General features: G+C 44.6%; 1 protein-coding gene across 2 annotated transcripts in view; it reads right to left on the minus strand.

The window, feature by feature from the left end:
• Positions 1-4,851: 4,851 nt before the first annotated feature.
• Positions 4,852-12,246, minus strand: part of LOC135054489 (oocyte zinc finger protein XlCOF7.1-like) — a 35,949-nt gene continuing 28,554 nt past the window's right edge. Inside the window, exon 7 of one of the 2 annotated variants that reach the window (XM_063957597.1) lies at positions 4,852-6,821. In XM_063957597.1, the coding sequence (XP_063813667.1) occupies positions 5,332-6,821 (1,490 nt within the window). In that variant the 3' untranslated portion in view covers positions 4,852-5,331. Of the gene's footprint in view, positions 6,825-12,246 lie in introns of both variants that reach the window. The other variant, XM_063957596.1, reaches the window with a different exon arrangement.

Raw genomic sequence — 12,246 nt, forward strand, 5'->3', positions numbered from 1 at the left:
GGGAATATCTGGCACTAGGGGCATATATGGCACTGGAGGGGGGGAATATCTGGCACCGGGGGCATATATGGCACTGGGGGGGGGGGATATCTGGCACTGGGGGCATATATGGCACTTGCGGGGGGGGGGGGGCATATCTGGCACTGGGGGCATATATGGCACTGGGGGGGAATATATGGCACTGGGCATATTTGGCACTGGGGGGGAATATATGGCACTGGGGGCATATCTGGCACTGGGGGCATATGTGGCACTGGGGGGGAATATCTGGCACTGGGGGCATATGTGGCACTGGGGGGGGTATATGTGTACCTGGCACATGGGGGGGGCTATATTTGGCACTGGGGCATGTGAGTACCTTGCACCGTGGGGGAATATCTGGCACTGGGGACATATGTGGCACTGGGAGCACAGCCCTAGCAACGAGCATGACACCCAGTGCATGAAACACCTGGCAACGAGCATGACACACAGTGCATGAAACACCTGGCAACGAGCATGACACCCAGTGCATGAAACCCCTGGCAACGAGCATGACACCCTGAGCATGAAAACCCCTGGCACCGTGCATGGAACCAAGAGCATGAAACCCCTGGCAACGAGCATGACACCCAGTGCATGAAACCCCTGACAACGAGCAGGTAATTGAAAAGTAATTAGAAGCCTTATTATAAGACTTAATGTGTAATGGGCATTATGGTGTGTGGCATAATGTATCACGGACATTGCGGTGTGTGTCATAATGTGTCACAGGCTTTACGGTGTATGGTATACTATATCGCGGGCATTGTGATATGTGGTATAATGTCTCAGGGTCATTGCAGTGTGTGGCATAATGTATCACGGTCATTGCGGTGTGTGTCATAATGTGTCAGGCATTACGGTGTGTGGTATACTATATCACGGGCATTGTGGTATGTGGTATAATGTCTCAGGGTCATTGCAGTGTGGCATAATACATAACGGGCATTGCGGTGTGTGGCATAGGGTGTAACGGGCAGGGCATTGCGGTATGTGTCACAGGCATTACGGTGTATGGTATACTATATCACGGGCATTGTGGTATAATGTATCACGGACATTGCGGTGTGTGTCATAATGTGTCACAGACATTGTATGTGCTATAATGTATCAGGGGCATTGCAGTGTGTAGCATAATGTATAACGGGCATTGCGATTCCTGTCATAATGTGTCACAGGCATTACGGTGTGTGGCATAATGTGTCACGGGCATTACGGTGTGTGGCATAATGTGTCGGGGGCATTACAGTGTGTGCATATTGTGTCATGCATTATTGTGTGTGGAATAATGTCTAAGGGCATTGCAGTATGTGGCATAATGTATACTGGGCATTACTATAATGAGGAAAAATTACAAATAATGTAAGGGGCATGAATCAGGATTATTTTTCTTTCCTGTGGCCGGTCTAAGGAAGCATGTGCCGTTCGTGAGCTCTGATTGGCTCACGAACGGCACTTGCTTCCTTAGACCGGCCGGGGGAGAGCCAGGAGGGACACAGGAGAGACGCGCGATGCGCTCGTGTCCCTCCAACACATGGGGGGGGGGCGGGGGAGCAGGCACTGGGGCATATACCTGGCACTGGGGGGACAGATCTGGCACTGGGGACATATACCTGGCACTGGGGGGACAGATCTGGCACTGGGGACATATACCTGGCACTGGGGGGACAGATCTGGCACTGGGGACATATACCTGGCAGTGGGGGGGCATATACCCGGCACTGAGGGCAATGTGTATGATAACGTGCTCTACCTGGCGCAATGTGTATGATAACGTGTTCTACCTGGCGCAATGTGTATGATAACGTGTTCTACCTAGTGCAATGTGTATAATAACGTGTTCTACCTAGTGCAATGTGTATAATAACGTGCTCTACCAGGCGCATTATGTATAATAACGTGTTCTACCTAGTGCAATGTGTATAATAACGTGCTCTACCAGGCGCATTATGTATAATAACGTGCTCTACCAGGCGCATTGTGTATAATAACGTGTTCTACCTGGCGCAATGTGTATAATAACGTGTTCTACCTGGCGCAATGTGTATGATAACGTGCTCTACCTGGCGCAATGTGTATGATAACGTGCTCTACCTAGTGCAATGTGTATGATAACGTGCTCTACCAGGCGCATTGTGTATAATAACGTGTTCTACCTGGCGCAATGTGTATGATAACGTGCTCTACCTGGCGCATTGTGTATAATAACGTGTTCTACCTGGCGCAATGTGTATGAAAATGTGCTCTACCAGGCACATTGTGTATAATAACGTGTTCTACCTGGCGCAATGTGGCTGATAACGTGCTCTACCAGGCGCATTGTGTATAATAACGTGTTCTACCTGATGCAATGTGTATGATATAACATGCTCTACCTGATGCAATGTGTATGATAACTTGCTCTACCTAGCGGCAATGTGTATGATAACATGCTCTACCTGATGCAATGTGTATGATAACTTGCTCTACCTAGCGGCAATGTGTATGATAACATGCTCTACCTGACGCAATGTGTATGATAACTTGCTCTACCTAGCGGCAATGTGTATGATAACATGCTCTACCTGATGCAATGTGTATGATAACTTTCTCTACCTAGCGGCAATGTGTATGATAACATGCTCTACCTGGTGCAATGTGTATGATAACGTGCTCTACCTGGCGCAGTGTGTATAACGTGTTCTACCTGGCGCACTGTGTATGATAACGTGCTCTACCTGGCGCACTGTGTATGATAACGTGCTCTACCTAGCGGCAATGTGTATGATAACGTGCTCTACCTGGTGCAAAGTGTATGACCTGCTGTACCTGGTGCAAAGTGTATGACGTGCTGTACCTGGTGCAAAGTGCATGACGTGCTGTACCTGGTGCAAAGTGCATGACGTGCTGTACCTGGTGCAAAGTGTATGACGTGATCTACCTGGATCAGTGTGCATAGGAGGTTCTACCTGGTGCAATGTGTATAAGCGCCACTACTGTGTGGTGTAATGTGAATTGACACTATTATGTGGTCACGCCCCTTCCCTATGAAGCCACGCCCCTAAAATTTTGCGGCGCGCCCTACCTGTTCTTTAGGGTCTGAGTGGTCTAACACCAATTCACTTTCTGCCTAAGGGCACCAAAATGTCTAGTTACAGCTCTGGTGCAGGGTGTCCTGCATGCTACACAGCCCAGCAGCATTGTCACCCCATCCCCCCCATCTTGCAACACTTTTGGAGTGTCCAAACAAGATTAAAATTAATAAGAACCTTAATTCCGATGGGACCCAGAAAAAGACCGGTAGGACCCCAAATTTTAAAAGTGAAGGGTCCCTGGGACCCACTTTTTTTTTGGCTCAGCGCGATCACGGATTGTGTGTGGAATAATGTCTAAGGGCCATTGCAGTATGTGGCATAATGTATACTGGGCATTACTACAAGGAGGAAAAATGACAAATAATGTAAGGGGCATGAATCAGGATTATTTTTCTTTCCTGTGGTGGCCAACGTCTGGGCGTGCAGGTTGCAAAACTGGGGTATAAGGTAGTCTTCTCCTGCAATGCCACGCCCTCCACACAAAGCCACGCCCATTTCAACAAAGCCACACACCCTTTTTGCCAGCGCGCACCTGCGGCGCATGCATTTTTCTACCTTTGCTAGTGCCAATTACGGGGTGAATGGGGGGGGGGGGGGCGCCGAAGGATTTTTTGGCTTGGGGGAGAAAAATTTCTAGTTACGCCACTGGCTCCAAACCAACACCGGAATATTGCTAATTAAATACTCTTCCGATGGATACTAAACACCACTGTATGACCCGTGTTGGACCCTTCGTATCAAACAAAGAGGGATCCCTTTGTCCAGGAACATGCTACATTAACTAAACTTTCAAAATCAAAGGGACCATGATCTACAAAATACATTATATAGTTAAAATATGTAACGATTGAGTCGCACGCTACGAACACATAAACTCTACCGTAAATGCGCACACCGTGCGCCTGCGGGTGCACGTGACAGCGGGTATGCGCACGCACGGGAGAGCGTACGCATGCGCAGCGCGGACATGTATGAGGTGCAAAATATGGCAGTGTGCATAGTGATATTTTTCTGACTGACACCACCATAAAGTAATCACCACAGCGCCGTAAAGTAATCACACTGCCATACAGTAATCACCACACCACACAGTAATCACCACACCGTCATAAATAATCGCACCACCATAAAGTAATCGCCACACCGTAATCACACCACCATAAAGTAATCACACTGCCATGCAGTAATCACCACACAGCCATACAGTAATCACACGGCCACACAGTAATCCCTACACCGCCACTCAGTAATCACTACACCGCCACTCAGTAATCACTGCACAGCCACTCAGTAATCACTACACCGCCACTCAGTAATCACTGCACCATAAAGTAATCACACTGCCATACACTAATTACTGCACCTCCACACAGTAATCAATCACCACACCGCCATACAGTAATCACCACACACTAGTTTCCTAATATAACATTGCAGTGACGTTGGGATAGAGAGGTCAGTGTGATAAAGAAAAGGGAATGGTAGATAAGAAGTTACCTTCGCGGGAAGGTGTACAGTGCAGACTTGCTCACGTGTCTCCGGGAATGAAACAGGACTCTTAGAACTGAACGTACATTTCACATTTACTTTCTCACCAGTGACGTACCCCTCAGCAAACAATATTTTTCCTAAAACGTACGTTTCACATTCACTTCTCACCAGTGACGTACCCCTCAGCAAACAATATTTTTCCTAAAACGTACGTTTCACATTCACTTCTCACCAGTGACGTACCCCTTGGCAAACAATATTTTTTCATAAAATATTTATTTTTGTTGTTGCATTGTGAGTAAAGTTTTTTATATATTTTACCCAGGTCTAAATAAGTTATAGTTTAACATTTTCTATACATATTATACAAAGTGTGCCCCCAAACTTCCCAACCTCTTCTACGGACAGTACAGTTTTGATTTTCTACTGGAGAGCCCTAAGCATCCTGGGAGATCAGCTCAGCCTGTGCATCTTCAGAGGCACTCAAGACTATCCAACATGGCCTAATTTGCAATGATGGTACCGATGTATCAGCAATTATACGCTGCTGGACGGAAATAATGCAACAGCACTGGGCGCCCCTATGCTTAGTTAGCATCTGCCCATATTAGCTTATACTTGCAATTGCATACGGCAAGATAGCAACAGCAAGAACTGCACCTGAATGAGCCACACAATGCCATTTAATTTTTTATTAAAATATTCTCACTTGCAAACACACAAAGTACCTCCTGAGTAATTCCACTTACTCAGGACATGGAAATGGCTTCTCACCTGTGTGACTTCTCTGATGTGTAACAAGAGATGATTTCTGTGTAAAACATTTCCCACACTCAGGACATGGAAATGGCTTCTCACCTGTGTGACTTCTCTGATGTATAACAAGATATGATTTCTGTCCAAAACATTTCCCACACTCAGAACATGGAAATGGCTTCTCACCTGTGTGACTTCTCTGATGTCTAACAAGATATGATTTAAGTGCAAAACATTTCCCACACTCAGGACATGGAAATGGCCTCTCACCTGTGTGACTTCTCTGATGTGTAACAAGAAGTGATTTCTGTCCAAAACATTTCCCACACTCAGAACATGGAAATGGCTTTTCACCTGTGTGACTTATCTGATGTCTAACAAGATATGATTTAAGTGCAAAACATTTCCCACACTCAGGACATGGAAATGGCCTCTCACCTGTGTGACTTCTCTGATGTGTAACAAGAAGTGATTTCTGTTCAAAACATTTCCCACACTCAGAACATGGAAATGGCTTCTCACCTGTGTGACTTATCTGATGTCTAACAAGATATGATTTAAGTGCAAAACATTTCCCACACTCAGGACATGGAAATGGCCTCTCACCTGTGTGACTTCTCTGATGTGTAACAAGAAGTGATTTCTGTCCAAAACATTTCCCACACTCAGAACATGGAAATGGCCTCTCACCTGTGTGACTTCTCTGATGTCTAACAAGATGTGATTTCTGTCCAAAACCTTTCCCACACTCAGAGCATGGAAATGGGTTCTCACCTGTGTGACTTCTCTGATGTGTAAAAAGACTTGATGGCCTTGTAAAACATTTCCCACACTCAGAACATGGAAATGGTCTCTCACCTGTGTGACTTCTCTGATGTCTAGCAAGAACTGATTTATCTCTAAAACATTTCCCACACTCAGAACATGGAAATTGTCTCTCTCTGTGACATCTCTGGTGTTTAACAAGAACGGATTTATCTCTAAAACATTTCCCACACTTAGAACATGGAAATGGTCTCTCTGTGCGACTTCTCTGGTGTCTAACAAGATTTGATTTCTCTGTATAACTTTTTCCACACTCAGAACATGGAAACAGCCTCTCAACTTTGTGATATCTCTGATGTATACATAAAAATGATTCATATCTAAAGCATTCCCCAAACTGAGAACATTGAAGTGGCCTATTCCCTGGCTGATGGGTAACAGGCTCTGTGCTCTGTGTTGAACATTCAGCATCTATAGTAGAGGGGAACACTGTATCTACTGTCAGAGCTGTAACAGATGCATCAGAGATATCAGGAGAACATTCCCCAGGATCAGAGGAACCAGATGATATATCTGCACGGTGATGTTCCGGATGTATAACTGGGGTAAGAGGGATTTCTTCCGTAGAATCTTGGGTGTCATTCTCTTCTTCTATTTCACCATCTGGAAATATAGTCAGAGGATCCTCTGAGACATTCCGGCTGCTACATCCATCTGCTGGGAATAATATACATATATGGAAAACGTTTGTCCAAAAGTTGACATTTTTCAATACAGACTATGGTGAAATGTCACCAAATTGCCATCACATGGGCAGATGTTGGGAAACCATCAATATACAGAGACTAAATATATATATATATATATATATATATATATATATATATATATATATATATAATATTCTACTATGTATCCCGCACCAGACTGAAATAATTTGATTATATTAATAAAAGTACATTGAAAAACAAAAACCAGCTAGTAAGTGTATTCCTCCTCTGGGGTTATGAACTTTAGAATGCTGGAGGTGCTCCTGCAACCAAGAAAACCAAACATTAAACAATGTGTTTGTTGCAAATCGTATGATATGATTGTAATAGTTTAAAACGTAACCTTTAATTCATACTCCTAAAATAAACAGGGATTTTCTGAATAACATTGACTATTGTGTAAATGTCATTCTGTAAAGGCATTGAATTCAATTGTATCCCTTATAAAGAATAATGACATATCTTATATTAGATCTGTGTGAGAAATAATTATACGTCTTGTATTAGATCGATATTACACTTGTGGTAAAAATATTCATAAATCTCAATACATATATAAATATATAGATCGCAGCCATGAAAACCATTTGATATTACTATCATCAGCGAACAGATCAGTATCATTTCTTTTACTCTAGATCTGTATCCATAGCTATCAACATTCCATTCAAGTCTATTCTCAACTATGTATACCAATATCATAAACCTGTTTCAAAAATGTATCACTATGTTTTTCCCATATATATATATATATATATATATATATAGTGTGTGTGACAATTCGGCACGTGGACTCCAACCTAAACACCAGTCCGTCTCCTAATTCTTGCAGTTCTCATGTTACTATGGTGATTATTTTGTTTGGTTCAGTGGAATTAGCCAGGAATATCGCAGATTCATAAATGGTGCTCGGCCGTCAGGCTGATTCCCAGCAGACACCAGGGTGGGAGGAAGAACTTTCCCCCGGTAGACATCTGCAATATCCAGCCACGGTGTACAAGGCTGACCTGCCAATATTACATCATCAATTACATGACCCCTGACCAATAGCCATGCTCCACATACCCAAGGCAGCAGTGGGGAGGAGAGGGACAGAGGTTGAGTCATTCTGTGCACTGGACTGGGGATGAGAGGTTGACCTCTCCCAGTTCTGGAGAAATGTTGGGAGATCCCGGCTGGGGAAGGACTTGAGCATGTGGGTAAAGCTGCTGTACCGCTGGAGTGAGATGTAGTGTGTACCTAAAGGAACCAGCAGGTGGATATAAAGCAGCTGTATACAGTACGATTGGGACAATGGGGGTAATTTAGAGTTGATCACAGCAGCAAATTTGTTAGCAGTTGGGCAATACCATGGTGGTCATTCCGAGTTGTTCGCTAGCTGTTTTCGTTCGCAGAGCAGTGTTTAAGCAAAAAAGCGGCGCATGTGCAACGTACTTTGACAACAGCCGAAGTAGTTTCACACAAGTCTAGCGAAGCTTTTCAGTCGCACTGCTGGCCGCAGAGTGATTGACAGGAAAGGGGCATTTCTGGGAGGTAACTGACCATTTTCAGGGAGTGTGCTGAAAAACACAGGCGTGTCAAATACAAACACAGGTGTACCTGGGGAAACGCAGGCATGGCTGGCCGAACGCAGGGCGTGTTTGTGACGTCAAAACAGGAACTAAACAGTCTGAAGTGTTCGCAAGCTTTGTTCGTTCGCACTTCTGCTAAGCTAAGATACGCTCTCAGAGGGCGGCGGCTTAGCGTTTGCACGGCTGCTTAAAGCAGCTAGCAAGCAAACAACTCGGAATGAGGGCCCATTTGCACTGCAGGTGGGGCAGATATAACATTTGCAGAGAGAGTTAGATTTGGGTGAGCTATTTTGTTTCTGTGCAGGGTAAATAATGGCTGCTTTATTTTTACACTGCAGTTTAGATTTCAGTTTGAACACACCCCACCCAAATCTAACTCTCTCTGCACATGTTATATCTGCCCCACCTGCAGTGCACATGGGTGGTCATTCCGAGTTGATCGCTCGTTAATTTTTTTCGCAACGGAGCGATTAGTCGCTAATGCGTATGCGCAATGTCCCCAGTGCGACTGCGCCAAGTAAATTTGCTATTAAGTTAGGTATTTTACTCACGGCAGTACAAGGTTTTTTTCTTCAATCTGGTGATCGTAATGTGATTGACAGGAAGTGGGTGTTTCTGGGCGGAAACTGGCCGTTTTATGGGTGTGTGCGAAAAAACGCAGCCGTTTCTGGGAAAAACGCGTGAGTGTCTGAAGAAACGGGGGAGTGTCTGGGCGAACGCTGGGAGTGTTTGTGACGTCAAACCAGGAACGAAACTGACTGAACTGATAGCGGAGTAAGTCTCGAGCTACTCAGAAACTGCTAAGAAGTTTCTATTCGTAATTCTGCTAATCTTTCGTTCGCAATTCTACTATTCACTCCCAGTAGGCGGCGGCTTAGCGTGTGCAAAGCTGCTAAAAGCAGCTTGCGAGCGAACAACTCGGAATGAGGGCCATGGTTTTTTCCAACTGCTAACAAATTTGCTGCTGCAATCAACTCTGAATTAGGCCCAATGCCCCTGGGTGAGACTGGACAGATCTGAGGTAACTGCCAGTGAAGGTTGGGGACTTTGTAGTTGCTGTTATGGTAAATTCCTGTCATGTTGGTAAATTCTCAGACCAATGTTAATATTGATGTGGATTTATTAGTTGTGGTAGTGATATATAATGTTTTTTACTCTGCAGTAAAGGTAGTGATGTAACATACGCTTGTATCTATCTATATAGGGTTGGATTAAGCCGGGGGGGGGGGGGGGGGGGCGGGGGGAAGCATGTATATGAGATTGTACTTACCTCCCAACATGACATTCAAGGAGGGACAAATTGCTCTCTACCTGGACTTCCCTCTTAATACACGATTGGCGTCACCTGTGTTGAACTACTTTATTGATAAAAAAACCAGGTGATTGCAATCATAAATTAAGAGGGAAGTCCAGGTAGAGAGCATGTTGTCTCTCCTGGAATGGGTCATGTTGGGAGGTATGGATTGTGTATATAACATGTAAACCAATGAAGTATATTAGATGTAAACCAATAGTGTAATAATGCCTGGGTGCTGTTTATAGCTCTACCTATAACTGTGTTATAAAGTTTTCTTGTAGTGAAACAAAGACAAATTAAACAACCTTAAATCACACATAGAGCAATAAAATCTCTAAGTTCTCTATCAGGGTCCACAGTGATCCACAGGATCTACCTTGGGATATGATGAAGTGACAGCGGATTGGGCACCAAACAGTTAAGCTTTTCAGACTCCAAGGATGCATCGGGGCAGACCCCTATATGCCCGCCTCCTGTCTCAGGTAATTCAGTTTTTTGCATGGTGCAGGAGCCAGTCACGTTGTACAGTCGAGCTGCTAGATTTTTTTTGCAGCCACAAGCTTTGTTATGTTATACTGCGGCGGGGTACACTGGTGCGTCTGAGTTTATCAGACGTTTGTTTGTGGCATGGTCACACATGGAAGTGGGGTTTAAGTCTCCCTGTATCCCGCTCTTTCTGAGGCAAGTGATACAGCACTAAGTTCCTACCTACCCTGGGCGGTACGAGTAGCAAGTAGGTGCCTGATGCAAATGAGCATTGTGAACTGCTGTATTATTAGCTGTGCATCTGAATACGTGCAGTGTCCGGTTTAAGGTAATGCAGTATTGTTCTTCCTACCTACTTATATGTATTATGTAGTTGAAATGTTCTTATCTAGCAGTGTATATTAATGCATTCTTGTTTTTGAGACCGATTGCTAGTGTGATTGCTGACTCTAACTCTGTTATATGTTAGCTGTCCCTTGTGTTGTCAGATCCTCAATGCTGGTGCGAGGCAGGTGGGATCTGATTTGATTTCACTTTAGAGTATTAAAGTGAATACGGTCACATTTATGCATATATTACACTGGTGTGGTTAATATTTTTGCTATGTCCACGAAAGTCAAAAGTGACGAGGTACCTACATTAATATCATGTTTGTTCTGCAAATCTGGGTTAACAGCCCAGGATCTGGTACAAGATGACTTGTGTGCAAATTGCTCTAGTCTGCATAAAAACCTTCTGAATAGACTGGCCCCTAGTCAGGGACCTTTTCAGTCACAGGAACCTCCCTGGGCAGCTTTTGCACAGACGTTGTCTAACTTAGCAAACCGTATGACACCTGCTACAGTACCAGGGATGGTGTTCCAACTTAGCCCTTACATGCAACATCCCACATGGGTTATGCCACATCCAGTGTATGAGTTAGATCAGTCCTCAGCTGCTTTTCAGCAAAATTTAGCGGATAGGCCCAAGGAGCGGAAGTCAGATAGACAGGGTGCTTCGTCCTCAATGTCTACTCGATTTTCAGAATCAGATGATACTTCAGGTGATGAAGCTGAATCTTCCCATTCTGAATCTGCTTCTAGAGATAAGGAGCACTCATCATCAGTGGATATACCTGATTTAATTCAGGCTGTTAAATCCATTTTGTCAATTGAAGAGGCAGCAGAGCCTGTGTTTTTAAAACTAAGTCCTAGAGGATGCTGGGATCCATATAGTATCATGGGGATGTACCAAAGCTCCCAGTACGGGTGTGAGAGTGCTGAGGTTCCTGCAGAACAGACTGACCAAATTTAAGGTCCAAAAGTACTGAACTTGTAGAACTTAGCAAACGTGTTCGACCCTGACCAAGTAGCTGCTCGGCAAAGCTGAATAGTTGAGACACCCCGGGCAGCCACCCAGGTAGAACCCACCTTACGTGTAGAGTGGGCCTGAACAGATTTTGGACATGCCAAACCTGTTGTAGAATAAGCATGCTGGATAGTAGGCATGATCCAGCGAGAAATTGTCTGCTTAGAAGCAGGACACCTAATCTTGTTGGGATCATAGAGGACAAATAGCGAGTCTGACTTCCTGTGACGAGCAGTTCTCTTCACATATATTTTCAAAGCCCTCACAACATCCAGGAACTTTGAGGTAATCAAGGTGTCAGTAGCCACTGGCACAATAGGCTGGTTGATATGAAAAGCCGACACAACCTTTGGAAGAAATTGCTGACGCATTCTGAGCTCAGCTCTATCTTGGAAAATCAAGTAGCTCTTGTGCGATAATGCCTCCACATCAGACACACGTCTAGCAGATGCCAATGCCAACAGTGTGACTGCCTTCCAAGTAAGAAACTTAACGTCCACCTCCTGTAAAGGTTCGAACCAGTCTGATTGCAGAAACTACAGCACCACATTTAGATCCCTAGGTGCCGTAGGAGGAACAAAGGGTGGTTGGTTGTGCAGAACTCCCTTCAAGACTGTCAGAACCTTGGAGAGCAGCAAATTGTTTCTGGAAGAAAATGGACAAGGCCG

This window comes from Pseudophryne corroboree, chromosome 3 (genome assembly GCF_028390025.1).
Source record: "Pseudophryne corroboree isolate aPseCor3 chromosome 3, aPseCor3.hap2, whole genome shotgun sequence".
In the NCBI taxonomy this organism is placed as follows: Eukaryota; Metazoa; Chordata; class Amphibia; order Anura; family Myobatrachidae; genus Pseudophryne; species Pseudophryne corroboree.